This window comes from Tauraco erythrolophus, chromosome 6, assembly GCF_009769465.1.
Source record: "Tauraco erythrolophus isolate bTauEry1 chromosome 6, bTauEry1.pri, whole genome shotgun sequence".
Classification (NCBI taxonomy): domain Eukaryota; kingdom Metazoa; phylum Chordata; class Aves; order Musophagiformes; family Musophagidae; genus Tauraco; species Tauraco erythrolophus.
This window is the reverse complement of record NC_141470.1, coordinates 63,923,286-63,950,405: the sequence shown is the minus strand read 5'-3', so window position 1 is coordinate 63,950,405 and position 27,120 is coordinate 63,923,286. Positions and strand designations below refer to the sequence as shown.

The 27,120-nt window shown below is 45.0% G+C and overlaps 1 protein-coding gene across 1 annotated transcript in view; it reads right to left on the bottom strand.

The window, feature by feature from the left end:
- CEP170B (centrosomal protein 170B) overlaps window positions 1–27,120 on the bottom strand; it is a 55,513-nt gene that overhangs the window by 2,020 nt on the left and 26,373 nt on the right. The window contains 23 exon segments of the mRNA XM_086613731.1: window positions 526–614; window positions 2,190–2,333; window positions 2,895–2,933; window positions 6,750–6,909; window positions 9,042–9,291; window positions 11,995–11,997; window positions 12,510–12,692; window positions 12,695–13,006; window positions 13,009–13,701; window positions 13,704–13,997; window positions 14,000–14,050; window positions 14,129–14,338; window positions 14,341–14,370; window positions 15,809–15,917; window positions 16,097–16,285; window positions 18,305–18,377; window positions 18,379–18,472; window positions 18,475–19,062; window position 19,595; window positions 19,921–20,024; window positions 22,941–23,324; window positions 23,327–23,413; window positions 24,386–24,487. Coding sequence (XP_086469857.1) covers window positions 526–614; window positions 2,190–2,333; window positions 2,895–2,933; window positions 6,750–6,909; window positions 9,042–9,291; window positions 11,995–11,997; window positions 12,510–12,692; window positions 12,695–13,006; window positions 13,009–13,701; window positions 13,704–13,997; window positions 14,000–14,050; window positions 14,129–14,338; window positions 14,341–14,370; window positions 15,809–15,917; window positions 16,097–16,285; window positions 18,305–18,377; window positions 18,379–18,472; window positions 18,475–19,062; window position 19,595; window positions 19,921–20,024; window positions 22,941–23,324; window positions 23,327–23,413; window positions 24,386–24,487 — 4,189 coding nt within the window.

Genomic DNA, 27,120 nt, shown 5'->3' with positions numbered 1-27,120 from the left:
GGGGCAGGTCTTAAAATTGCCATCCAAAGCTGCTTAAGAGATTTAATTATCACAACATGTGGCAACAAAGGAGATTAGTGGATTAGCAACTGGACAAAGCGCCTTTCAGCTGATTTAGGAACAATCCAAAGTCTTTCCCTAACTGATGTCTTCTAGAGCAACAAGCTTTGAAGAGATTTCACAAGCTTGGTGACCTGCAGGCTGAGTGTTTTGGAACAGAGAAGGAAAGAGGAGACAATCCGCCAATTATCTGCTGTATCTTTTCACAGGGAAGGTTTCAAAGTTGAAGCATCAACAAGCATTACAATTCCAGCATTAAAATTTCAAAGGCCAAACATAGGAGGAAAAGAGATGGCAAATAATCATATTACCTCTCATTCACCACAAGCAGTTTCCTACATCTAGATTCCCTGTATCTTGTTAACAAGACTTTCTGAGGTGACAATGCACTACCTTCCACAAGTAGCAAGTCAACAAACTCAGCAGCAAGTCAACATTTCAGGCCAGGGACAAAAAGTTACTTACTTCATTTTTTCAGCTAGGTTTTCTGTATTTTCACGGATTGTATGCGATAACTGGGACACCGGGTTCAACATCAGATTGTCAAAGATTACCTAAATATAAGGGAAAATCAGAGAACTTTTGGCAAAAGTGGCACGTTACAAAACTGGATTTTTTTTTAATTTTTTTTTTTTTTTTTTTTACAGTAAATGATCTCCACTGAAACATCTTCATCTATGTGGATGATACTTGAAGCTCAAGGGAGATTAAGATAATGTGCAGCTTTGTTGCAGCACTTTGGCAAAAAGTTTAATACTAATTTGTTCAGAATTTTTTGCTAGAGACAGAGAGACAGAGCTGTCTGCAGTAACCTAACTATTTAAGCATTTCTGAAAGAAAAAGCTTAAGGCTTTCCAAGCCTCACAGGCATCTTCCCCCCTCCAAAAAATCCCAAAAAGCCAAATCGCAACGCAAGAGGTCTCACAAGAAGCCTCACTGAAACCATCTAACGTGATTTATACGAGTTCAAGTCACCTTCACAGCCAGGTAACCCACCACATTACATTCCGCTTTATTAAAAACACCACCAAAACCCCCACAAAACCTCAAATATTCAAGTCCTGCGGCTCAGCAGAGCCCCCAGGAAAGCCCGCATCAGCTGGGGCACTCTGAACCCACACCTTTTATTCAGCCTTGGCACCTCTCTACAGGAGAGCGAGGGATTGCTCCAAGTCACTCACAGGGCAGGATCAGTACCAGTGGCTCAGCCCATGCTCCCCTCCGTCTGCCCCTCCAAGTCACACTCCACCTCCAGAGCAGCGGAGTGACTGTGCTGGAGCCCTGCCCCCCTCCTGCCTGCCCTGCCTCCCCAGAGCCTCCACCCAGCTCTTCCTTCCCGACCAGAGCCAGCCAGCAGAAAGCAAGGAGAAGCAACAGCCAAGTGTTTCACCAGCAGCCTGCTCCTCTGCTCTCCGGCACCATCACCTGCTACATCCCTCACTCCAACACCATCCCCAGTCTCAAGTTTCAGGCCAGGCTTCCTCACTCTTTAGCATCATCCCAGTAATTTCCAGGTTAACCTGCTCTCTCAGCCCAGAAAATTGCATCATATTGCACACGTTGGAGGGAGCAATGAAGAACAAGTGGCTTGCTGTCTGCATGGCAGGGCACAGCACAGTGAGCCAGCTGTGCCACAGCACTTGAGCCCACCTGCAGAAATGCCTTGTAAGATCCAGATTCTGCCACTGCTCCTCCATGGGCACCTCTAACCAGGATGTTGGTTGTAGAAAAGTAAGATGCCATTAAACTATCGGTGCTGCTGATTTCAAAGCTGAGATTTTTGTGCTTTCCTTTAAAACAGCAGTGAAATAGCCTAAGTGAGCTCTGACACTGAATGCCTCCTCCCAAACAGCAAGTGCCCACGCCTCAGGTTTTAGTGGAGTTTTACATAAGAGAGGAAACTTCCAGTCAGTATTGGCAAGAAGGGTGATTCTGTTCCTCTTTTTTTCTTTTTTAAACATCGTTTTCTAATCTACAAGTTAAGGCTCTTGAGAAGTGCTGCTTTTTTGCCTTTTTTTTTTTTTTTGAGTAGCCTCCTTTGGCAGCTTAGAAAGAGCAGGTACACATACTGCAGCTTAAAGCAATGTCATATATAAAATAAAGAAACAGTAAAGAAAAAGGTGGCCTGCCTCCTCACGGTTTCTTGTCCTCGTTTTTCTTGAGGGATCCTCTTCTCTATTATCGTTCATATTTTGGTCAAAATCCTTCAGTTCCACTGATCCCGGAGGCACTTTCTGGTAGTTCAGACTTGCTTCTGGAATGTGCTGCACCAACTTGGAAATAATGAGTAATGAGTCATTAAAAATAGTAGGGAAGGAGGCAAACAGGCATTCACTGCAGGTATTGCAGACTTTCAGGCAAGCCCCAGAGGAACACTGATTCATTTAAGTCTTGTTCAGACAGGTATGGGTTCCTAAGCAAATTACTAGACCCCAATCCTGCGAGTGTCTACCCACTGGAGTCATCCTATGAAACTCAGTGGGGCTATTCCACTTAACAATTTTGAGTCTTGAGCACGTAGTTGAAAAGTACATCTCTGCCTTTTTTGAATTTAGTTAGAACTCAAAAAGGCGCCGTTTTCCCATATCTTTGTTTTAATATATCAATGCAACATTAAAGCCACATTAAAATTAATCAGAAACCATTCAGTAACACATGGAAGAGATGAAAAAGCAATACAAAATCACTGATAATGCCAACAATTAACAGGAAGAACAGAAACACAAGACAGCTACTCCTGTTTGGTTGACTGACAGACAAAAATTCTACAAGAACGGGAGGAAAATAATAGTGACGAGACAGAGATACAAAAAATAATGGGATGGAAAGTGCACCTGAGATGGATATGCCAGCCGAAAAGATCTACGAGCAATCTGTGTTAAAACAGAAACAAAGAGATCAATGCTAGTGAATGACTGTGACAGCAAGTATCAAAGAGAACACACGGTTTTGGGTTATTTTGGGTTGATATTCCCAAAGCGCATTCCTGAGGACCAGCAGTAGATGCCCACCCTCGCATGCACTGAAGCCCACGGAGGTCCTGGTCACCAACCAGTTCTGCAGAGGTGGTCTCGGGCAGCTCCCCAGTTACTTCAGAATGGACCGTGCTGAGTGAAATCCAGCAGCCCTCCGAGCACAGAGAATGGGCTAAACATAGCCCAGGATGCTCTTTGGTTGGCAAAGCACACAGCTCTTGCGAGGAAACCATGTGCCATCCAAGGTCCAGGCTCCCCACACTCTATGCAGTAGCACTTGCGTTATGCACAGGCAGAGGTATGAGATATTATGGTACAGGGGTACAATAGCCAGAAGGTTTAGCTCATAAGCTTCTCTTTATTAAGCATCTTTTCAGGAAGTACGGAAACAGTAAGTTAGGCTGCTTGCAGCGGTGAAACAGCGTCAGAAGGGAATGAGATATTCCTACAGTCCAGCAGTTCTCAGCACAACCAGTTGAAAACACAGTTAAGGGCAGCACCTGCTCCACTGTCACCAGGAGAAGATTTTCAAGTGTGACCTGGTCTCTTCTCATGCTTTCTGTTCTGTCACATCAGTAAGCATTTCCTCTTGTCATACCAACACTCATACTGAGTACATTAAACAACAACTAAACAAACATAATTGGCCTCTTAAGTTTTAGCTATATCATTATCAACTTTAAAAAAGACCAGCCAAAAGAATGTCAGGCAGGGCCAAAATTTGCAGAAGTGGCTAGTGATTTGGGATGACCCACTTGACTACACTTGCAGCAGCTCAGCTTTCAGTGTGACGGCTCAGCTCTGCAGAAAGCTCGGTCCTTTAAAACCTACACACCCACAACCCAAGGCATCCCAAACAACCCGTGGCTTTAGTAAACAGGAATTAGGAAGGCTTCATCCTTGCTGAACTCTTTTTTTTGTTTTGGTTTGCTTTGGGTTTTTTTGCTTAATCTGTAGCAGTACTCAGCTCAGTATGCCAAGAATCTAGGTTTTATAAACTATATAGCTGAGGTTACAAAAACAAACAAAAACATCCCAAACATGCACTGGGGAAACTGAAAACCTCCCTGGAAAACATCCAAGCCAACACCGGACCTGAAAGGATAGAACATGAAGAATAAGATTGAAATCTAAGGCTCCATCTTAAAAGTTAAGAGAACACTCATGATTTCAATCTTTAAACAAACTTCGTAATAAAAGTAATTTAAAAAGCGATTCATTTGAGGCTGAGAAATGCTGTGCCACACACTGGTCCAAAGCAAAGCTTCTGGTATGGCATTAAACCCTCAAAAGTGATTCCAGCATCAGTACTTATTTTTCCTGCATTTTCCCCTCACTTCATTAGAATAGGTATAAAACTTTAGTAGTAGAAAATCAAGAGCTAGCAGAATGGCACACTGCGCTGCAAGAGCCAGAGTATCAGAGACAGTCACACAGGACAAACGTTTCTTGTTCACATACTTCCTTTTATCAGACGTTTCAAGACATTACTATTGTAACTACAATAGCTATTTCTCATCACTATGTCCTTTCCTAGTATATTTAATATAAAGTTGTTTAATAAACATAAAATTCATGGTGCTTAGCAGCACACATGCTGATCTTCAGATATTTCCCAGTGACTTCCCCACATTAAGTCAAAATAATTATTTCAGTATAGATTCAGCAGCACCTAGTCTGAGGGAGGTGTGTCTGCTGATTCTTGTCCAGTTCCAAAGACCAGATGTGTGTTTATTAAACTCACATCAGTTTATATCGCTCTCATTCATAACATGACCCCCAAGATGCACCATTCGGGTCCACATCTCAGCATCACCAGTAGAAAGTCCTGATGATTTAACCTGTTCCTGGCTATCGCTAACATAGGGCAGCTCCACTGATGCATGGCAGCATTCTGGGTGTAACTCAAATGGCCTGCCAGCCGCTGGCCCTGCTGAAATCATGATGCTATCCAACCCTGTTTGGAGCTAATCTAGTTAAAAGCCTTTATGGTGGTTTCAGCCACCACTGGCTGAACACACCAAAAGTTATGACTCCTGATGTGTCTTCACAGGCTCCCACAAGTGCTTTTTCCTTTACACCAGGGTAAGATCTCAAAAACTGCTCTAGCAGTGGGTACTGCCTGGAGCACTACCTACAGCATGACACAGTCCTGCATTTGCTCTCCTGACTATGCGAGGGGGCTGACTGGCACGTCCCACACAGCAGTGCTGCAAAGCCACATCGCAGAGAAACCCTCAGCCTGGGTTCGAGCAATCCTGGCTTTGTGATCCTGCCATTCAGCATCACAACCATGTGCTTTGGAACCCATCATCCCGCACAGAACAGAAACACTGTGTTTTGCAGGTGTTCTTGCTCTAGCAGCAGAGGACATATCCCTCTGTATGAGCTGACTTATGGTCATACCCTTCAGTGGCACTCCACAAAAAAGTAGGTACACTGATTTTCTGGAAGGAAGCAGGTGCTGAGTACTGGTCATTACCAACCCATAGCAAACATTTCATTTGCAAGTCAGATGTAAGGGAGATTTGTCACCTTAACTGCTCAAAAAGAATAATACAAACAGCAGTTTTGCAGGTGTGGCACTTGCAAGGAAACAAAGCAATAAAACACTATCTCAGAGCCTGAAGTTATTGTGAAACATTTGTGCACTGTGGCTCCAAACAGCCCCAGGACAAAACCCCTCCCTGAGCAGGCTGCAGATGACACAAGCACAGCCACACCTGATCTTCTGGGTATCTCCCTAAACTTCTGCTTTGCACCTTCAGTGATGATCACAGCAGGGTCACAGGGCCTCCAAGTACTCTCTTGGCAGGGTAACAGGTTTGGTCCTCAGCTTTGAATCCTGCTTAAGGACAGGTCCACGGTTCTCACAACAGAGGGTCAAGAGGCCCACCTGAACAGCAAATAAAGAGAACTGTGTATTTTTTTTAAGCCCATGCTGGTGGGAGACAAGAGGGAATCTGGACTTTAACAGCAGCTAAGGCAATTCTGCTTTAGCAGCTTCCTGGTGACCTTGCAGCCAAGTTTGAGCTGAGCTGAGTCCTTGTGCTGTGGCACTGGTAAGCCAAATTAAAAAAAAAAACACCTCCCTCCTCCCCACACCAGCGCAGACAAACTGCGTCAAACAGTTCAGGAGGAAGCCACAGCTTCACTGAAAAGGTGGAGGACAGCACTTCCCAGGCTAAATGCCTTCCTTCTTGCCCAACTCACTGCTGGAGAACAGAGTCCCTGCCCTTGTCCATCTATACACAGGAGGGAAGGGATTCAAGTAACACCGGCACAGCGTTTCAACAGCCCTGGCAGAAAGGACACAGCAGAAGAACAAAACAAACAGCTGATACAGAGTGTGCAGCCGGAGCACACGCTCAGTGCCTTGCCTGAAACAAGGAGGGAGGCTCTGGCACACCCACTCAACCCTGTTCCCCAGATGCAAACTTCAGTGACCAAAGTCCAACTAGAGGCCATGAGATCCTTAGGAAATAATACAACTCCCACCTCTTGCAAGGCTGATTCTGGCACAGAGGAGGGCAAAATAAACAGTACCCTAAGTAGACTGCAGTCAACCTTTCTGGTGGTGTTTTTGAGGAGTAGAGGGGATGAGGGTTTTTCAATGCTGCAGCAACTGGGGACGCTGCCCTGGTCTCCCACCACAACTGTGCCCCATGTACTTAGCATTCAGGGACAGAGATTTCTTGTTGTTCGGGATCTTACCTCCTCTCTCGCTGATATGGTGGAAGCAGGAGTGTTGGGCACAGAGCTGAGGGAGGTGCTTGGTGCCGTCCCCGATGAACTCTGAGAGTCCCCATCTCCAGCAACATCGTGAATCTCTCGAGCAAGGATGGCCACGTCCTTCACCAAGGTTTGGCTGAGCCTAATGCACAGGGCACGCAGCACAGCCATTAGGGCACATGATACAACAAGCCTCATATTCATAAAATATAAAAGGAGCAGCCACAAAAAGTTTATGGAAACTATAACCTCTGCAGAGGCTAGCGAAAGCAAGTTTTTTTGGAGTGTCTTGGCAGGGTACCGAGGAACACTCTAGCTGCACACAAAATAAATACACTCCCCTCCTGAACCCAGCTTTAAAGTAGAGATTTGATAAAAAGCAAATTCTAGTGACTACACACTACCAGAAGGTATTGGAGACAATCCATAAAGAAGTTTCATGTTATTGCTCCTGCACCCATCCACTCTACTTCCTTTTTTTTTTTTAATAGAACTCAGTCATTTTTCTTCTTGGGACTTCTTTGTTTTCCTTCAAAAAGCCCATACAAGGCAAAAAGCTTTTTTCTTTGTTACTTAAATAATAAAAACTCAAATTCTCGTTCCTTGTGGTTTATAGACTGTAAATCAAAATACACCTTTGCACTCTCCAGAAGGGCTGACGAATTACCTGGGTAAGCACAGTGTGCCTTAGAGGGATCTGGTTTTCAGAAACCAAGTCTTGAAACTTCAAGCCCCTTGACAGGTGTCCAGTTAACACTCTGTGTCTGGACTGCTGCCAGCAGAGCTTAAAAAAAAAACCGTTCAGACCAAAAGTAGCTGTTGTGGTAATTCTAAAGGAAAAGCTTCTATGAGAAAAAATAATCTAGCTAGCTTCACCTGAAAGACACTTTCTTCTTTAGTTCGAAAAACGAAGCCAGGTAATAAAACTGTCAGTTCATCAAACATTTTCTCTGAAAGAAAACACATAATTGAGCTAATAAAAAGCAGTTTGATCTGCCTGCCTAAGGAGTCCCCTATCTGCACTGGTTTGGATAGAGCTGTCACCGAACACATCCATTACGTGATTCACTTACTGTAAATAAGTGGCATTTTCCCTTTTAACTCTCTCCGACTCCTCTAAACCCCTCCCAGTTAATTTGGGAGCAGCAACGGAAATCAGAGCTGCAATTACCAAGCAGAGTCTGTGACCGAGCCCTGCAACGTGCAGCGCCAGACAAGTCTGATGCAACCATTTATTTATAGCTGCTGCAACCCACAGCGCTCTCCCGCACCGGAACGCTGCTAGGGGGGAAGCCGGTGTCTCCCACACGCACGCTTCCTGCGGTACAGGTATGCAGCCTGGTTTGAAGGCTGACACACTTTCTAGCAGCCTGACAGCAACGTTCAGGCAAGAAAAGCCCTTTCGAGGTCTGTGCAGCAAGTGATACGGGTGAGGTGGTGGAAATGCGACCAAAAGCAGACAGCAGACGGCTTCCTCAGTCGGAAGTATTTCAAGTATGGCCAGTACAATGGAAGACCAGTATTTCTGGAAAGTTGGCATAACACAGTTGCATATTAGAGATGTCAAACCTCAAATGCCACTGTTTAAAAAAAGAATCTATTTGCTTTACTGCTGAGGTCCTCCAGGCAACCACTAGACCACCAGTATACAATAGGTCCTGTATCCAAGGAACATCGAGCTAAGCAACAACTCATTTATACACAAGGCCGAGACAGATTTTCTTGTTTGGATTCAATTGTGCCAAGCAAAGAGGTTTCTGCCCCACAGCCACTGCTTACTTCTCCCTCACCGGCTTCAGGCAAAGCAGCTTCAGCAGTTTACATATTTAGTCTTTGCTAATCCATTTGACTTCCTCTTCAGAGGATTAGGAGAATTCACACCAACCAGTCTGTGCACAAGCAGTGACTTCCAGCAGAAAGCAGAGATAAGCAGGTATAGACAGTTACATCTTTTGACAAACTTAGAGCTAAAAGAGGATACCCATCCACACCTTGAACAAGAAACAAACCAAGATACAACCCAGCTTCCCTGTGCCTTGGTGTTTTCTAGAGAAAAGGTACAGCCACCGCTGTCCAGCTTAGGCTGCAAAGTTTTATGAAAACCTTTCAAGTCTGAACATGCTGATGTTCAGATATGAAGGAGATGGGGGGCACAAAAACAACAGGACAGAGTGCCTCTCCTTTCTACCTCCACACCTGGGTTTGTTCTGAACACCAAAAAAAACCCTTAATCCATTCTCAGGACATGGGTCAACACGTAAAGCCCCACCTCACCTGGCTATTTCTGCTATTTCTGCCGTTTGCGCCATGAAGTTGTACGGGTCAGGGTGGTCATCAAAATCTTCATCGTCATCCGTTTCTCTGCCATTGTGCTTCTGCTTGCTCAGCCCAGAGCCACGTATCCTCGGTGTTTGTGTGGCTGTTGAAGTATGGGAGCGTTTGTGTTTAGGGGAGCTGTGATTTGAGCCATATTCCTCCTCCGAAGTAGAAGTGTAATCTGAACCCTGTGGTCTCCGCCTTGATGCTTATAAAAAATGAATTGGTTTCAGACTGAGGAAAGTAGTAAAGAGTAACTACAAAAGGGCAAAAAGGTAACACAAAACTAGCCCAAGAACACAAGGAAAGGAGAGTTTCTGTGCAGATTTTAAGTTAAACAGCACATTCTCAGAGCTTACTTCAAAGTTGAGCGCTTATATGGCTCCCATTTGCTATACAAATTTGGAGTGGGAAATTCCAATGGAAAAGCAAAACGACTGTGTTAACTCCAATGTAGCAAATTACCACAGACTTGGCTTTCCATGCACAGAAGCTCTGTGTGAAAGTAGCACACATTTCAGACTCCTCTTAGTCCCACAGAAGTTTTTTTCTAAAAAGAGCCCACTTTTCAAGCCTGCAGATACCTTTCAAATTAGCTGCAAGAAGAAGCAAAAGGAGGGTTTTTTGAGTGAAGAACAGACTATGGTGCTTGGCGTTATTTGCAAGAGTCCACACTCCCACATTCACCTCCTGCCTTGCAATTCACCATTAAGGACACTCTATGAGAAAGTGTTCACACAGTCAGGACCAGCTCCAACCCCTGGAGCCAAGTGCAAGCTGCCCACTTATCCCAACCAGTTCTGCAGATCTGTAGACATCCAGGTATTCCTTACACAGGAAGCATCAAGATCATTTGAAAACTGGGCACCTGGTGTTCACTGACTCACTACACTCTCTATGGATACTGCTTATTCCCTTTATCCTTTCCTGGAGAATGAAGACCCACCAAACACAGAACCAGTTGGGTTATTTAAAATAACAACACCTAAAAGCTTCACTGTGTTACCAAGATTATTGTAACATTGAAACACTGCAAGTGAATTAAGCCAGCATTGTAGATCACACACACACAAAAAAAGAATCTGGCATAGATGACATAGGTAGAGACTACAGATGATTACTGATAGTGAAAAAAGTATTCCTACACATTGCTATCTCAGCTACAGCTACCAAATGTCTTTGCTTAGGATTAAAATACTTAAATTTGTTCATATTCCATCAGTAGAGACTTATCTATATACATTTTTAAACACAGGTTTAGAATCAAGAGGTCACCCTGTCATTGAACCGTAATTTTAAAATGAAGAGCCTCATTTCCATCCCTGTATGCGAAGGGAAATGAGAATCAACTCCCTTCGTACCATTCAAATACACAGAGTAAACAAATCGTGTATGCAGAAGAGCAGAAAAGAAAGCTCTTTAGCTTTCAAAACTGGTAACTTGGATTATTCTGATGATCTATACCCGTGTGTTTCACACAGTTACTTCAGACGGCCCAACAATCTACTGGCATTTCTCTCGTGGCCAGATAGTTCATTCTCTTCTTCTGTTAGTGAGATTAACTTTCTCCCACCGGGAGAGCTGGAAACTATTGTGGTTAGCGAAACACTTTAAGAAATCCTTGAATAAACCAGCCACATCTGCCTCCTTACTCCCCAGGCTTGACTGACACTCAGTCATTGTATCACAATCAAAGACGTCTTGATGGCACAGTGCAACAGTTCGATTTATCAACGTTTCATGTTCTTTTACAGAAATGGGTTCTAGGTGTTGATTCGCTACAACAGCGTTAGTACAGGAACATGCACCACACACTTGGTACAGCACCGTGAAGCGTGAAGTACACAAGCACACTTAGAGCTTGCACAAGGCCCACAATCCTATCAAGGAATTAGGAGGTTAGTATTTTAAGAGCAACTAATTTGAAGAAAGGATTAGCATCATTTGCTGCAGCTATGCACAAGGAAAGGTGTTAGTGTGGCTGCTACAAAGCTCTGGAAATCAAAAACCAATTCATTTAAACCAAGAACTGGCCAACACTTATCATTTTTCTCCAAATGATTTGAAGTCTGTGGTCCAAAGGCAGAGGGAGCGTAAAGAGTGCCTCCTGTTTGGAAAACTCTGACCACATTATTTTGTTTTAAATTTGTTATTGTTAAACAAGAAGTCAATATAGCATCATCTCAAAAAAGGCAAGAGAAAAGATTGTACATACTCTTCTAGCTTATTTCCATTCTGATTTACATGCATATACAAATGTGCAAGGAAAAAAAATCATTAACATAAAGGGAAGCTGGATGCATGAAAACAATCCGAAACAAAACAAGCAGCAAAATAATATTTTAGCATGCAATAAAAATGAATACTGCAAGAAGGATAATTATTTCAGCGATATGAATGTATATGAAAAGGACACATTCAGAACTCTAAGACTCTGTACAAAAACACAGATCTGGCAAAACCAGCATCCTTCTCAACAGGCCTAAGAAACCCAGCCAAAGGGGTTCTTCTCATTCCTTGCCCCCCATCATTCCTAAAAACTAGGCAAACAGATCCGCTTTGCCATATCCATGGTAGGTCAAAGAGTACGGGCACAGACCAGGACTTAGACCAAAGGCGTCAGGAACATCTTCTGCTTACCAGTTACCATCTGAGAGTGGTCATCTGCATCACCCACACCATCTAATCAAAGGCTGATTTCAACACGACAAATGTTGGTATTGCAAGGCTCTGTTGGGCACACAGCTAGGGGCAAGTCAGCCCCAAACCTCCGTCGTGTGGGAAACACGACCGTGCACCTGCCTTACCCATGGCAAAAGTGGATGAAAACACACAGTAGCGGGAAGGTCTTGGGGCGATCAGCGTGGAGTGTCCAGCCCCACATTGGCATTTACAGGAAGAACAAGGGAACAGCCTTCACAACACAGGGACATTTATTTCTTGTTCTCCTGTTTCAGATGCCTTCAAACCTGTCACTTTGGACATCAGCTGTCATCAACACCATTATAAGCTCTCTGGGAGCAAACTTTGCACTCTAGAAGTCAAAGTAAAACAGAACACAATTCCTTGTAGCACTGGAAAAACATTAAATTCTACCTTTTTAACAGAAAAACAGCTAATAAGCTCCTGTCAAATGGCAACTGGTTGTTTAAAATTTAAACACATTCACCGGAGATTAAGAAAAAAAAAAAGCTATTTGCAATATCCTCACAGACGACACCACAATAATATCTTACTGGGTCCGAGAGATGCTCTGCTGTCTCCAAACCCACAGGAAATCTCCACCTCCGTACTGCTCGTTAACGCAGACTTTTGTACTCACTGATGCAGCGCTCGTACTACTGAGGCGCCGATCCTTGGCAACCAGTGCAGCCTATAAATTAGAAAGAGGGGAATAGGGGAGAAGCATAAAGCAGGAGCACTTACTGGATGAGGAGGAATACTTGACACTGCTTGAACGGGTCCTGCTGAAAGGCTGCTTTGCAGATGTGGCAGCTGCCATTTTCCTCGCTGCAGCTCTAACTTCCGAAACACCCGTCTTCCGACAGGACTCCACACTCCGGCCAGAAAACCCCGTCCTTGACTGCGCCGTCTCGGAGTCACTGGGCACGTAAACGAACCTGCCCGTTTCCTCGGCATGGCAAGGATGTCCAGTCGGGAGAGCTTCTTCGTCTCCGTGGACTGCTTGGGGCCTGGAGCGGTGGCTTCAGGGTTGGAGGCCGTTTTCTCAGCATCGAGACATTCGTTGTCCGAAGCATCTCCCAGCCGGGCACGACGTAGCTTTGAGGCCCTCGTGGGCCGCGGGGTGGATAAACTGTTGGAGCGGGTAAGAACTTGCTGGATTTTCTGCACGTTTGAGGTTGTTTTGTTCTGGTCCTCCTTGGTGGCCTGAGTAAAAGGTTTCCTTCTGGGAACCGGCCGGATACTGAGTGCTCATGGTCAGACACGACCGCATCAGGGACCGGCAGGTAGGGCAAGCTCGAACTTCTCTCGTCATCCGTGAAGTCGAGTGACCCTCGAGTCCCAGCGCTCCGCTTCATCTGGAAGCGTTTGGCGGCCTCCGCACGGTTTGGTGTCTCCGGTGCTTGCGTTTTCCGCTTCTCCGTCAGCCTGTCCCGAGCGCTAGGCTGCCCGCACTGGTCCTGGATGGACGGCGTGGAGGAAGATTTCTCCTTCTGCAAGCTCACGACTGCTTTGCGTTTCGGGGCGCCCGTCGGGACGTTTTTGCCGCTCACCAAGCTGACTGTGCTGGCAGTGTCCACATCCGAGTCCCCTGACAAGGAGTCCTCCAGCTGACCAGCAGTTTCTGAGGGCTCCAGCTGTTGACTTTGACCAAGTAATTTGGCTTCCAGTGCTGCCAAGGCGGTTTCAGTGTCCTTAAGGAGAAGATGAGTCTCCTGACCAAAGTCCATACGAGTTGACCGAACAGCCTCTAAATCTTTAAGCAGAGGGTGACTTGAAATATGCGGGAGTTTATTTTGAGGAACACCACTGCTTGATTTATCTTTGGTAAAACTTTCCTGTCTAACAAAAGATGATGTTTCTTTTCCTGCCATGTTTTCTTGATCTTGAGGCAGACTCTGATGAAGGGAAATAACCACTTTTCCAGCTGCATTATGTAAGCACTAACGTCTTTGACTGGTGGCTTTCCAAGAACCGGTGTGCCGGCAGACTTGAAGGAAAACTCCTGATCCTTACCGTCTTTGTCTGCTCGAGCATGGGACATGGTCAGAGAGAGCTTAGAGGGAATCACTACATCGTTGCTGTCATCACCAATGTAGAACGAAGTAGAAACTGGCTCACTTACAGCTCTCACGTTTGAGACCCGGGAGCTCCTGGCTGTCGGTTCTCTAATCTTGCGTCTTCCCATCTGCTCTAGCATTTTATTGTTCTCTTTATATTTCTTGCCTTTTCCATGCTGAAGCCATCGTCAGATCTGCTGGCATCGCTGAGGCTATGGATCAAGTCTTCTTGAATGAAGAGGCGGCTGCTGGGATCACCATGGTTTCCACACAGTGGTCCCTCACGATAGTTCTCTTGGTAACCTCAGAAAAGGACTCCCAAGTCTTCTTGAATGAAGAGGCGGCTGCTGGGATCACCATAGGTTTCCACACAGTGGTCCCTCACGATAGTTCTCTTGGTAACCTCAGAAAAGGACTCCTGGCAAACCAGGACCGTGGGTGTGGGGCTGTCCGACTTATCGCTTGGTGGCAGCTGGGGAAGAAGACGCCTTGTTCTCAAGGGCACAACATTTCTGGTTCCCCGGGTTTGGGGGCTACGCTGCTTTCTGAAGAGAGTCAAGTGGACAAGAATCAACTGTTGTACAACTATACCACTTACTTATTTAGGAAGAGTTTGATCCTGCAAAGTGCAAGTCCACAAAAGCACTCACAAGACACATGCTTAGAACTAAGCTTTTATGTAATATGAACATCAGTAGGGCCTGGCTGGTGCTCAATCCCTCAGGTTATCAGTACAGACACTACACTTAATACCTTTGCTGGATCAGAGTGCTCAACACCTTCCCTCTCTCAAGGCAGGATTTCATATTCCTCTCCTATACTATACCTCTCAATACAAGCATATACTTGAGAGGCTAACAGCCTGGCATCTATCTACCACAAATCAGGCCACAGGAATGAGATGAAAAGCCATCAGACAACCACATGCAGTGATGCAGTGTTTAAGTGACATCTACACAACATAGCGAATTGACTAAATAGATGGTGGTTTTCACAGTACAAGTTCTCATACAATTATATCCCACCGCAAAGTCTCAGGAGAAAGACCTAGAACAATTAAGAGGCTCTGAATTAGAGATCACCACCCCAGTGTGGGTCAGCTTACCAGTACGGACACGCTTCAGAGAATGAGCGCTCTTACTTTCCCCCATGCTGCTGGCTAGGACTTCATATCTGATACCACCTTAAATACCAGGATAACTGGTTTTTTGACTATGGTAATATTTCAAACACTCTGGGAGTCAGGTTCTCACACAGTGTGAAAACAGTGGCAGTGACCTCCAAAACAAAGGTTTCTTCTAATCTTTACTGTGTCTATCTATAGCTGTTGATGGCATGACAGTAATGACAAATATTTCCAACAAAAAAAGGGTGAAAATGTTTACAGAAGTCAACAAAGTGCTGTTCTCCCTTTCTCGCATACCAGCAGGACCTGGGATCCGTAAGCTGCCTTCCAGCTACAATGGGAGCCTGATCTCCTTCCACCTCTCTTCCATACCCAGTTTTCTACACTGATCTCCACGCTTCAAATCTGCCACCCAACAGCAAACCCCAGAACAGCCTAAAATTTTCAGCACAGCCAGACACAGGAGAGGCACGCACAAAAAAGCACAAGTCAGCAATTAACTCTAAGACAACTTGCAAAGGGCTTTCATCTGGCATCATAATGCAGTTTAAAGAATCACTACTCTGGGCTAGTTAACATCCAAGGCCCTTACAATCTTTCTCCTTCCCAGGTGCCCTTTAGTCATGTCAAACGTTAACAATTAAGAATCTCTTGGATGACTCTGAAAAGCAAACCAGAGGCTCCCTCCATCTTTATTCCACCAGGAATTATTCACTCTGTCCTTCCCATCCCCAAATACATTAGCTAGAAAGAAAATAAGCCACAGCTAGATGCGCAGAAGCCCTTAATTTTGCTTTTTATATCATCCTGACTTAGATTCAGCCACCTTCAAACAGTAATGTCAGGGTAAGACTTACCTGCACCTCCATCACCCTGCCCAGAGACAGATCCAGAGTCAGAGTAACTGTCCGCAAGGCTCGCCCACCTAGACACCCACTTCTGACTCCCTTGAGATGCTGCAGACATCTACAACAAAGTGGGGAAGGCAGTGTCAGTAAACCAAATCCTAGCTACAAAATCTCACCTCTCATACACACATTGCTCAGTCTCCTCAAAATGGAAATCAATCTATACACATTTCCATCCAGTCAGAAAACCCATCTACACCTCCACCATCACAGCAAATCGACCTGGAGTGCCTGTACCTGCGCATCAGCCTGAGACCCACTTGCAGCTTTTGAGGCAAATGCCTGGAGCAAGGGTGACTTCTGACTAGTGCCATTTTCACTGATTAGATGCTGATGAGAACCGGAGTCATCTTTTTCACCTTTAATTACTGGTCTAAAGGCTGAAGAGATTCTGGAAAATTCAGGTGACTCAAGAACACCAAAAACCTGAAAAGCAGTTTGCATAGGAAAGATTAAAACCCAAGAAAACAGAAAAACATTACCCCAAAAATCCAAATCCAGGAAGCGTTAGTCACACACACTATGATCCCAAGGGCCAGAAACACTTGCCAACGCTTCCACACTAACTAATTCTTTTCATCTCTACTCCACTGTAGCAGCTTTAAATACACTTATTCATAGAATCCCACTCACGCCACCTTTCCTCTCATCCTCATTATTTCGGTGTGTTGCCTTTAACAGTAGTAACTTTCACCAAGAAAAGGAGTCCCTTTTCAGCCATGAGAAATTTAGGATGAGTCAGGAAAGCCATTTAACAGCTAATTCATGGAGAATTAGAAAAAGCTGGGAAAGCTCCACCTCCAGGGCCTTTAATAGTAGCAGCAAGTGGGCTGGGCAAAGCAGCCTTGCACTGCCGCGTGAAGACCTGGGAAAGGATGCACCTCAGAAACGGTGAGTGTTTGAGCTGGCTGGCGAGATTCCCTTTGGAGATAAACAGGCTTTCCGAAGGGAGTGACTAAGACCCATGCCTCCAAAGGGCTTGTTTCTCTTCCCTGACTACAAGTAGTTCAGAGGAACATGCCATCAAGGATGGTACCTAGGCTGGGCTGAGATAGCCTTAAAGTTCTCCACTCTCACTTCTATTTTCAAAAAAAAGGTGCATGTGGTGGTGGTGGTATGGAACAAAAAGCAGTCACCTCAAAACCTCAGCAAGTCCAGAATTTCTATCATCATTCTTCCTGGACAGAAACATTGAGGTTCCATTACTAGCTGATTCCCAAGTGGCAGGTCTGCACTGCACCAAGTCTACAGCAGAGTCGGGAGCAGAAGATGGCCAGCTTGCCTGCCCGAGTCACACAGCTGCCAAGACTACTCCCAGAAATAATTGTATTTTGTGGCATTTTTCCTTGTATTTCCCCTTCAGAGCAGTTAAACATCTAATGTCAGCACTAGGGCCTTGCTGCAGCTTGAACACCCTGCCCTGAAAGCTTCCGATCACATTTCAAACAAGATGTAAGGAACAAGCGTAATAAACAAACAAATGAGGGAAGCTAGATCCAGGCTCACAGAACACTGTACAAAAAGCTCTAAAGCCAGGTTCAATTAAGGCTTCCTTTAAACCTCACCATCTTCCTGCCTATGCTTCATTAGATCTTCATAGCAACTTGCCAGTTTTGTTTTCATAATAGACCGCAGATGAACGTTAAACCTGAAAAATCAGCCAAACTTTGGTTTGCCCTGTGGTTGCTTAGCTGGGTGGGTTTTCTTTAAGCTTCTCCCTCATCTCTGGGGTTTGTTTTTAGGCTATCATTCACTTTGCAAACTCCAAACAAGTACAGATCCATCTAGGATTGCCTCTGCCCTAGACCACACCCTTCGCTATCTACTAGCTGCCACTCACCCTGCCGGCAAGCACTCCCCTTTCCAACCAGGCACAGCCAAATTCAGGACCACCCACGACCAAGGCTTGTGACAGATGGAGATCACCGCCCTCGGCCTGCCTTTCCTTTGGCCTGCCGCAGGACACTGTCAGCAACAGGGCGCAGCTCCTGTCTTCGGAACAGTGGGCAGGAGCAACGCAATGCCAGGACAGAGGCTTGGGAGCAGTCTTAGAAAGCAAAGCTGCTCCCAGCCACGGCTCTCAGCAGGATTGGCCCCATTTATTCTGCTGTTGCCTCTCCTCTGAACAGATGGCAAGCCCACTCTTGCACTTTTGCATCCAAACCCTGTTTGGAAGAAAGGCAACTCTCCGCTGTGGGGTTACCCTGCATTACTGCACTTTGTAGGGTTTTTGTTTGTTTGTAATTTTGTTGGGTTTTTTTGAAGACCAGCCTCTCATTTTTTCAAGACAGGTAACCCAGGATGATTTCCCACTCCTACACCCAATTCGAAAGCAAGCAGTCCTCCTTGGCAACAGCTAACGCAGCTGGGCCCTCCAGTGCAAGGCGCAGAAGCCCGCGCCATCCGCCCTTGGCGCACCAGCCAAGCGCAGAAAAGCACCTTTACCTGATCTATCATTTTTCGCGCTTCCTCCACCTCTTTATCCTGCGCCTCCGTCTCAATGGTGTATGTGCCCGTCACTGACACTGTCTTCCTCATCGTTCCTCCTGCCCTGGGCAGACTTTACCTCCAGTGGTGGAGCAGAGACAGACTCTGGTTCTGACGATATAACACGCGTGGAGCTACCGGCATGGGCAGAGGCACCGGTTTCTCAGCATTCGGTTTCCCAGACTGAGCAGTCTCTCGCAAGTACTCGGCCATAAAATGAGCCATTTTAGACTTCCTCCCAACGCTCCCGTAAGTTTTGCCTGACGCTCTGGAAGCGGAAGAGGATGAAGTGTTGATCCGATCCTCTGTCTTCTCCCTCTTGAAGGAGCTACTTCTCTGGGTCCCAGAGGAGCTGTTGTTGGGTTTGCCCGCCTGGGCCCCAACGTGGGACGGTGGCACCGCGTTTCCTGGCTTCTCTGCAGGCAACGCATTCTTGCGCTTTTCAACCTTGGTCTTCAGCCCTGGATCGGTGTCGCTCTGGGAGGAGTGAGCACTGTGCGTGAAGGACTGTGACCGCTTCTTCCGTGGCGTGTCCTCGAAGAACTCGATGACAAAGGCCTGCTTGTTGTGCAGCATCTCATGGGGATCACGCCTCATCTGGCGCTGCAGCCTGGCTTGCTCCGTCGCACGTTCACTGCCCGTCGTCGTCTCTTTCTCTGCCTTGGGCGCCACGGGGTCTTCAGAGTCACTCTGCGTCCCGTCCTCGTGCCTATTGCCTGGAAACAAGATATGGAGATTTGATTTTCATATTCTCAGTTGTTGTGTCCCTGTCATTACCTCCCAGTTGAAATTTATCCCTTCAGTTAAAAGAAAAAAATCCTATAGGATTAAACAACTCCAAAGACATCTGCTGTGGTACAGGGATTGCATCCCATCAGAGGAAATAAAAGGCGGCAGCTATCTCCTGACCCCCACTTTTCACAACTAGTTGGCTACCAAGTTATTAAAAAACAATTCCAGAAATTATTTCAACCCCAAGGGTTTCTGATTTTATAAAGTTGATTCTTTTAGACACCTACTGTTTTCTTTCTTTTTCTTTCCATTTAAATAAAAACGATGACATTATTTTGCCGTTCTGCCCAATTACTGCAGTCAAGATACCTCATCAGGTTCTCTCTGTTACAGAGCAGAAATATCTCTGCAGGATCAGTAAATAAACCCTGCAGCCTGCATCCCATGAAACCAATCCCCACAATAAAAGACCAGATCAGTGCGTTACAAGTGCATGCACCTCTAGGCGCTCATTACCCTCCTCTACACAGGGGAAATAAACCAGAGGCTAGCAGAAAAGTGAATTTGCAGGATTCTTTACTTTTCCTGAAGATTGAAGAATCATGTCATGACACCCCCATTAATTACACCATCCTATCACCAGCCAAGCAAAAGCTAAATCATTACTTAGAGTTCACTAAGCTTAAAGTAAGTTTGTAATTATTTTCACTTATGTTAGAAACAAGCATCTTTACAACCTTCTCTATGTATCAGTGATGCCTGCCCCTCAGCACTTTAGTTCAGGACTCTCAGAAAGTAAGTTAAAGTAAAACAAAAAGTTAAAAGTAAAACAGAAAACAAACCTTTTTTGGAGAAGGAAACGGGTGTGAAGGCACACAACACGATTCAGTCAACGACCAGGAACCTGTCATCGGGAGAACGGGGAAAGAGGTCTCTGCGCTCTAGACTGTAATATGCAGCAAGATATACTGGCTAAAATACCACGTGTTTGAAAGGAAAACTGCTCAAACCTACTTTGCAAGTTCTCCAGACACATGGATGAAGACCATTTATTACCTTAACTGTGAAAGATGAGAATTTAATACAAGATCCATTCAACCCAGGAGTCACTCCTCTGAAGAGTTTCCTAACACCCTCATGAAGGAAGCCAGCAAACTTTGCATTGTGCCCTGAAGGCTGATAAGCTTCATCCTTGGAAGGGAAAGTTCTTAAATTAAAGGGTTTGACTAAGAACTCTGCTGAATGCAAAACGGTGAGGACACAAGGAAAAAACACCTACTGTGCCCATGGATGCCCCAGCAGAACACCATGCACATCCCCTCAAACTGCTAAGATCTGAACTCTCTAGTCTTGATACCAGGCTTTATATCCACCACATTGCTCTGAAAGTCAACAGACTTACTAATGAACCCTGACAGTGGGAATCTCTGATCCTGAAGACCCAAACCTGGTAGGCAGCCAGTGGCAGCCTCCAAGACATCTTCAAAATTAGCCCTGCCAGAAGAACACGTTACACAACTATCGCAGATAAATGACACCCTGTCCTCTGCCAAAGCAGAGGTGGATAAACTCCTCAGGCCACCACACTGTGTGTTTTAATCAAACGTCCAAAGAGTTGACTTCTTGATAGGCAAATTATGCATTAAATTACCTCAGCTTCTTTCTATGCCTTATGGACTGTAAAGAGGCAAATGCAGTCAGTCTAGTATTCCTATGCATCGTTCAGGAAAATCCTAGAATACGCAGCAGCTGCCCAACTCTCTAGTTTCCTCTGAGAGGAAAGAGCAAAACCACTGAAGCACATTTCTATCCCTGACAATGCTCTCCAGCAAGTCAACAAAATCCAATATCCCAGCAACAAAAAAACCCAACCCAAACCCCAAAGCCCTCTATCACACAGTCACAGCAGACTGAAAATAAGAAAAATTACTGAAAATAATTTCAGTAGACTGAAAATAAGACCCTAAATCATCAGGCAGGGCACCTCACCACTGTCCCTTATTGGGAAGAACTAGAAACAAGCAGTGACAACAAAACAGTACAATTTCGATGCCATGCCAAACCCAGGGCTGGATATGTGAGACATTTTAATCATAGGGGCTCTCAAAAAACTGTATACAAAACAGCAAGTTGGAGGTGTAGTAGGTAAAACTCTTCCTATCACAAGGAGTTTTTTTCCAACAAGGACCAAGCAAGTATTCCTTTAAGGGAAAACAAGGTATTGCTCTCATTTAAGAAAGACCTCAAACACAATAGGTCTGGTAACTTTCAATGTGACTTCATGGTTAAAGCTGCAGCTCCAAGCAATAGCTTTTCCAGAGGCCTACAAGGCAGTGAGGATGCAAGAAGCAGTGGTCTCCTCCTAGTTGTTCAGTGCACGGCCCAAGAGAGACATCCAAGCAAGCCCAAATCTTGCAAAGTATGTTCAGTCACGAGAATCATGGGAGTCCTACCAGCTGCACTGAGAACTGGGCTCCAAACTACACTTCAGACCTCTGAAAAACCCCAAAGAATTCCTCATATTGACACACTTAACAGAACACAGGTCCACAAAACCTGGAGTTTTTGAAGAGAGCAGGATTTCAGAGAAACTTTAGTTTAAGAGAGAAAACTTTGTTCTACAAGCGCAACAATTTCCTCCATTGGTGACCATGTATATCTCAGCTCTATCACCAGTCTCCATGTCAGGATCTTTGGTCATCCCACCAAGTGGCTCTGGTCATTACAGTCATCAGGATGACCACACTTAGCCTCTCTGGACTACAGCTACAAAGAAAAGTCATTCCTTCATGAGGATGTCCTGGTTTCAGCTGGAATAGAGTCCCAGTTTTCTTCTTAGTAGCTAGAATAGCACTGTGGTTTGGATTTAGTATGGGATTTGGTATAGAAGAATGTGATATATATTGATGTTTTTATTTATTGCTAAGGAAATCAAGGACTTCTCAGCTTCTCATGTTTTGCCAGTGTGCAGGTGCACAACAAGCTGGGAGGGAGCACAGGCAGAGCAACGGACCCACAACTCCTAGTTTAGGATTTGATTTTAGGCACAAATTAGCAACAGAATATTCCATATCATGCAACATCATGCTCAGTATACAGATGAGGGTTGGCCAAAAAGGTCTCTCTTTGGACCACTCTTTGGGGCTCTCACTCTTCCGGGATTGTGGTGTGAGGACTTCTCTGTTTTGGGATCGCTAGCTGGGACAAGATGGGCGTTGGTCAGCAGGTGGTGAGCAGCTGCACTGTGCATCACTTGTTTGTATATTATTATAATTTTATATATTATCATATATTATCATTATTATTATTATCATTATTCCTTTTAATGGTATTTTATTTCAGTTATTAAATTGTTCTTATCTCAACCCATGAGCCTCCTTCCCTTTTCCTCTTTAATTCTCTTCCCCATTGCCCAGGGGGGGGGAGGGTGACCAAGCAGCTGTGTGGTGTTTAGTTGCCAGCTGGGTTAAACCACAACAGAGGAGAAGCCGAAAGAAGAAAATCCACTGAAATACCTGTGTTTACCAGGCTGCCTGACCACATGGAAATTTTTAGGCATTTAAAAATCAAAATCATTTTTTCAATCACTGGTACTGCTGAGCTGGTGTCACAGATGTAGAGGAACCAGATTAGAATGTCCCCAGGCCAGCATCACACATGACTTCAGGCCCAGGCGAAGGGCCTGCTAGCCAGATTCAAAACCATTAACAGTCATTAAAGAAATATTCTTCACCTTGCAAATGTGGAGCAGGGATAATTAATCCCAGTTTTCCTTGACAGGAGAAAGGGTTTCCCCCTTTATTATGCTACATTTGCACGGACCGCAGAGAACTATGTCCACATTGACAAGACATTCACTCACCTTTAAGCGTCCTCACATGAACTGGCAGGTCACTCTTCGTACTGTACACATCGTCTCCTGGAGACTGCCGTCTCATCAAGCTTGGGTCATTCTGGACAAGCCAGTCAGCCACTTTGCTCTCTGCTGACATCACTTCTGTATGAGCTGGTTCCTTACTATACGGTCTTCTCTGTCTGAGTGAAAATTTAGTCACATGATCTTTTATCTTTATTTTACCAGGGGTACCATCATCAAATTCAATGGTGAAAGAGGCATGACTCTGTACAACGGGGGCTACTACAGCATCAACATCCTTTGTTGGGATCTCATGGACCTGTGTTTCTGGAGATTTTGATGGCTGCTGAAATTCTTTAGTTGGAATCTCAAAGTAACTTGGCTCTCTCGGAAGGCGAACACAGACTGTTCTTGGGCATCTCTATAAGAAATATTACCATTCAGTTCCTCTTCATGTTGGGTTATCTCTTTTGATCTTTCTACAAAAGGGGGGAAAAAAAAAAAAAGCAAGAAAACCTTACATTCACAAACATCAGCTGAAATACAAGTTCTGGTTTAGACAGCTTTGTACTGTGGCCTCATCACTGAAATCAGTGCTTACTGCACTGCTGCAGTCTGACCAACATTTGTTACATTCACTTCGTCCTTTCTTCCATTGCTCCCCAAAGCGAGAGCTGAGCACTCACACACACACACCCCCCATTGTAGTTTTGACAGAGCATATTTGGCTGGTTTTGCTGGATCAACACCTAATTCTGTAACATCACTAAGGATAAAACCACAGGTTTTCAGTAGTGCCCAAACTTCTTGGCTAGAGGGTCACTTTCTTATTTCAGCCTCTTGGGAGGGCTGCTAATCACAGCCCCTCTCTGCTAGAGAACAGAAACGCTGCACGTGCATCGAAATAAACCACTTCTTTGGCAGTAGAGCAGTAGAGCATATGCTTGACAGAAATATCAGGTTTACTGCACAAATGAAAAAGAGGCATCTTTCATGCATACAGATTCACAAGAGGAGTGGTAAGACTAAATACATCCAAGGATGATGAGGTGAGAAACAGATTGCTTCCACACTAACCAAATCCAGTCAATGCATCAGCTCTTCAAGTGCCTCTTAGATAGGAAACTCCTGGGAGTGGATGGTTTACTCAGGTGGTATGCATACAATCACAGACACAGCACCGCTGTCTCAAACAAGCTTAGCAAGGCCTTTCTCATCCATACTGAATTATTCCACAACTGCTGTTACTAATGTTCAAATATTTTAGAGGAAACATTTTCTTTATTATAGTTTCATCAGCAGCAATCTACACATAGGAAGGTGCAAATACAAGCCCCCAAAAAACGTGGTAATTAAAGCCTTGAAGCAGGGTAGCTTCACACAGTAAAGATCAAAAGTGTGCAGAAATTTTGTCTCCCCCATCTTCTCCCACCGCAAATCACCTCCATTACCTGCATAATGTTCCTCTTGCCTTCTGTCCTCCTTGTTATTTGCATCATCTTCCCCCCACCAGGAGGGCTGTCCGTAAAGAGGGGTGCGGTAAGTACTGGTTTCTAGGAAGAGGATAAGCAAACACTTTGACACAGAAAATACCAATTTACCAGGTTCACAGAAGTTGACCACATGCCAAAAAGAGAAAAACAGCAGGGTCTGGTGAGATCATGTACCTATCACATGGCAGTTATAACGACAGCAATTATACATAATAATTAGTATGTTCAGACTTTTCCTTTTTCCCCCTCTTTTTTCTTTTTTACATTCTGCTGCAAGAAGCTTACTCCAACTCTCTTCGCTGTCTTTCATAGCTGCCTTTCCCAAATACTGGCTTTTCTCCCTTTCTGGCATCATTATTCACAGGAAGTGGAAGACTTTTGGCAGGATGGACAACAAACAATAACCACAAAATTGTCTGCAACTCACCTGCAATTCAGGTGAAAAATCAGACTTTTGTCCTGATCTTAATTGGGAAGACTTTAGCTTTCCCTTCTCTTGCACCCACCATGTCTTTGGATGTTGTGAGGCCAGGCATTTTTTTCAACTACTCACCACTCCCACTCCAAGTGACACACATCCCACAACAGGAAATTCTTGAAGCATTACAAATTTAGGGAAAATGGTAAAACCACCTCCTTACACATAAATAAAGAAGTAAACTCTTGCTTGCTAAAGCTCAAAGTAAACCAAGTGGACTCCAGAGTTCATTGCAGGACAGAGGTTTTTCTCCTGAAGAAGCTTCCCCTAGAAGGGCCAGGCTTCTCTAATTTTCTCTGCTCAGTAAGCACTCACTGGAAGATCAGGGCTTTGCTGCAACAACTGGCACCCAAAGGAGCCAATCCACACTGCTTCTCATTTTGTCTCCCACAAAACAAGACTGTGTTTTGGCAGTGCCTTGGCTGCTGCTGTTTATGCAACAAGTAAAAAGAATACACCTCAATTTACCTGCGGTATAGTTGTTATGTTTTTATAATAGTTTAAGAGAAGCAAATAAAGCCGCTTTTGTTCTTTCATCTAGAGGTGACAGAAACACAAAGATAGGTCAGGAGCTGAGGTTAAGCTCCAGCTTTGTTAGTTGCTTCTGCCTCTACCCGTAACAGCCATCAGCACACGCTCTACTGGCCACGTCTTAAACCCTGGCTCCAGCTACAGAGCCATAGCCAGGCTTCTACTGCCCGCTGCTGCTCGGCTTGTGGTTTTAAAAACACACTCGCTCCACGTAAAGCAGCCCTCAAACAGCCCTGCAATTCTGCATTCCCTGCTCTAACACAGACATGACAGAAAATAGTCATTAGCATAAAAGAAGTCAGGAGAGGAAGGGAAATCAAGTCAAAAAGAAGCCAAATTTTATGCTGCTGTTTCTAAAGCTACACAGACCCAATGGCCACTACTTCAGATTTTTTTTCTAGAATAGTTCCAGAGATACATAAGCTCATACATTGACAGTCCACAGGCAAAAATTTGTCTGTAAAGATGCAGCCCACAGGCCCTTTTGAAGAGATCATCTTCGTGTTTCAGAATTAACCACGCTACCTCCCTCCACAGTGAGGATCAAAAGAGGCTGAAATATTTCTCTCCTTTCTGCCGAGAGTGCGTGAAAGACAAACCGCGTTCCCATTATGTAGGCGGCCTTTGAAAGTTCAAAGGAGGAAGCATTTCTCACCATGAATAAATTGGAATTGCCAAGCAGTATGTTTCATAACTGAAGATGGGTAAACCACTCAGAGGAGAGGGGAAGAAAAAAAAAACACACAGAAAAAAAACTATTCACAAGCTTGTCAATGAACAGAGGCACCCAAATGTAGGGTTTGGTCTCTGCCAAACCTGTGTGACCTTCTGTCACACAGCCTAGCAGAAACCCACACCCTCTCTTCAGGCCATGACTTGCCCACTAGACCCCCACACCAACCACGAAGGATCTGCTCTAACAAATCAGGTACTTCTTTTGGGCACACACTGCAATGGATTATCAGCCTCTGAATTGTGCTATTGATCTCGGCTGATGGCCAAGACGCAGTCAGGGCTGGGAGAAGGAGAACAACACTTTGGGGTGATGGACAAATCCATTAACGATAGCCCTCTATGTCTGGGGTAACTCATGCCTAAAGGTCAACGGGCATTGTGATAGGCTCAACCCTGAAGAAACACATGAGATTTTGGACACTTGTCTCAGATTAATATGATCAATTATGAAAGCTCATCAGTGGTTTAATTTAAGTTGCTCATGGAACAAATCCTGAGGATACTACCCTACAGATGAAATGCAAAGACCATCTCACACTTGACTCTTGCACAAGCAGCACCCTTCCCAAGCCTGGGTGCTGTTAGCGCTTGCACCTTGCTAGGAGTGGCCTCATTACAGCTTGTCTCTCCAGGACATCCCAGTCCCTTACAGGATCCCAAAGCCCACCAGTCTAGAAGATTCTAGTCACCTTGTTTCAAGAAAATTTTGTTTTCAAAGGTGCAGAAGTGAGCTAGGAGAGCTCACACCCATTCCGCAGGACAGACTTCTGCCCAGAAGCTGCGCCAGCCCCAAGACCCGTGCCCCACCTGCACACCGAACATAGAAGCCTCTATCCCCCAGGAGCTTTTCTACTATAGGAAAAAGGCAGCTAGTCAACCTTGGTCAGACTTTTTCTGTTGATGGGGAACTTTGAGATTGCAAGGAAAGCTGAAGGAAAAAAAGACGATT